The following is a 2,500-nucleotide window of genomic DNA, read 5'->3' as shown; positions in this document are numbered from 1 at the left end:
AAATTACTGTACCATATCGCAAATTTCACACAAAAAGGTTCGTTGCTCTTTGTTCTTCCTATGTGTTTCTTTGTGTTCACGTACGCACTCGCTCTACAAACCCTGGCGAGAGTGGACTTGTTGGCTCCCGTATTGGGCAGGATTCGATTCCAGTGACTCGTTTGGATGTTAGGTTACAAACACAGATGCTGCTTATTACACGGTTACGCATCATGTTTCTCTCTCTCTCTCTCTCTCTCCCTCGTTGAAACATCCTACATTTTCTCCTACTTTCATTTCCATTTTCATCATCACCTTCGTTCTTCCTCGAATGTTTCTCCTTCAGCTCACCGCTATAGAGGGAAGGAGGGACGAAGGGAGAGAAGGAGGGAAGGTGGGACATCTGGACATTTGCCTCCCCTCCGTTAGACCTTCTTGGGGCTGTCCCCGTGGCATTCATCTCCTTGTCCTCGTCCCTCCCTCTTTCTTACCCCACATTTCCTTCTCCCTCTACGACCCGAGCCTTTTCTTCACTTCTCTCCCTCCCCCTCCCTCCCTTTCTGCTCCACACGTCACCTCGGGTCGCGTGGCGCCTCGTAACCACCTCTACTCTCCCCTCACTCGCCGCCCACCACCGCATTTTAAACTGTGGGTCTCCAACATGTCTCGTCTTGGGGAAACTTGTTGCTGCGTTGTTTTGATGATTCTGGTTTCGTATAATTTTTGATAGCAGGGAAGAGCGCAGAAAAATATTTACATCGCGTGGCCACGTGGGCATGCTGGGGTCGTGCCCATGTGACACCTGTCAACCGCCATCACAGACGCACGACAGCTGTTATTTTCCCTCAGCCATTGGTCGGCTCGCGCGGCGCGAAGGGCCTCCATTGGGTCACGGGGCCTGTGGGCGGGTTGGACTCGGCCTCTTCGTGGCCTAGACACCGCCAGAAAAAGAAAGTCATCAAAGTTTTTACTCCAATATTTAAATTGAACTACTATTTTTTTGGCAATGAGGAGAGAGAAGATACGCATACATCCCCTGTGAGCGTTGTTGTCACGTCAACACCACCTGGCAAGACAGAAATGACATAACACCCGAACCTCAGGATGGCAGTTCTTGCGAGGCACGAGCGACCAAGCCCCGCCTTCCCCACCTGATTGGCGGACGGCACGCTCCCTCTGCACCTGCCGCCTGCAGTCTATAAAAGGCGCCGCACGCGTCGTGTCCTCCAGAACTGTTTGACCTACTGAGTAGACCACTACGCGCCCGATACTGTGAGACTTGTGAGAGAAACCATGCCCAGCTCCTTCATGGTGAAGCGCAACTATGCGCACTGCCCACTCAAGAAGCGGCCCCTGGCGCTGTACAACGAGCCTGCCTCCACGCCCCCGGAGCAGGACCAGCCGGAGGACCTGAGCGTGAAGCGGCCGCGCCTGGAGCCTCCTCCACCTGCAGCAGAACCAGACAACACTACACCTACGCTGCTCCAGTCGACAGGTGACGAAGCTGCTGCCCCTTGGTGCTCCCTCCCCTCCCTGCCCACCGCTGCAGTGCCCACAGTGCCTCACTCAGTGCCTCGTAGTACGCCGCCCTCACCGCCTGCCGCCCGCGTGGCGGAGAGTCTGCCCACCCTGGCAGAGTACTACCTGCAGCTCTTCCGCGCCACCTCAGACAGTGGGGAGCCGAGGCGGCCACAGCCCAGGCCTTCCCTGCCACAGTGGAACTCTCCGTACCTGCCGCCGTCCCCACAGGCGTCCCCCGTCACCCCAGACCAAGTGCCAGCCAGTCCAGTGCCACAGTTCCACTTCTACCCAGACTCCTCTGCCCTCATCTCCCCCGTGTCCACCTGCTCCTCCGCCACGTCAGAGTCCGAAGACGACGCAGGTCCCACGAGACAGAGGCGCGAGGCGCGGTACTCGTGCACTGACTGCGGTAAATCGTACTCCACCTACTCCGGCCTCAGCAAGCACAAACAGTTCCACTGCGCCGCCCTCGGGGCCAAGTCGTTCGCGTGCAAGCACTGCGAGAAGGTGTACACGAGCCTGGGCGCCCTCAAGATGCACATCCGCACGCACACCCTGCCCTGCAAGTGTCAGCTGTGCGGCAAGGCTTTCTCGCGCCCCTGGCTGCTGCAGGGACACATCAGGACCCACACGGGGGAGAAGCCCTTCCAGTGCCCGCAGTGTGACCGATGTTTCGCGGACCGCAGCAACCTGAGGGCCCACCTCCAGACCCACGCTGACGTCAAGAAGTACGCATGTAGCACCTGCCACAAGACCTTCTCCAGGATGTCGCTGCTCAACAAACACACCGAGGCTGCCTGCCCCGCCCGGCCCTCTCAGCAGGAGCAGTCTCCAGATAGCCCCGCTGAGGCCGACCAGTAGCAGTGGTTGCCGCCTCCCCCAGATTCTCGTGGAGTCGGCCCCGGGGCATCCCAGGGCTGGCCTAGTCTCCAGCTAGTCAGCGACCCGCCAGCCACTGTTGTGTTCCTACCTTGGTCACTAGTCTAGCTCCTAAGCCATA

General features: G+C 58.4%; 1 protein-coding gene across 1 annotated transcript in view; it reads left to right on the top strand.

The window, feature by feature from the left end:
- Positions 1–1,198: 1,198 nt before the first annotated feature.
- Positions 1,199–2,500, top strand: part of LOC123506713 (protein snail homolog Sna-like) — a 1,385-nt gene continuing 83 nt past the window's right edge. The window contains exon 1 of the mRNA XM_045258979.1: positions 1,199–2,500. This exon is cut by the window's right edge and continues 83 nt beyond it. Within this exon, the coding sequence (XP_045114914.1) occupies positions 1,273–2,361 (1,089 nt within the window). The 5' untranslated portion in view covers positions 1,199–1,272 and the 3' untranslated portion in view covers positions 2,362–2,500.

Source organism: Portunus trituberculatus, chromosome 20 (assembly GCF_017591435.1).
Source record: "Portunus trituberculatus isolate SZX2019 chromosome 20, ASM1759143v1, whole genome shotgun sequence".
NCBI lineage: Eukaryota > Metazoa > Arthropoda > Malacostraca > Decapoda > Portunidae > Portunus > Portunus trituberculatus.
This window is presented reverse-complemented; position numbering and strand designations above follow the sequence as displayed.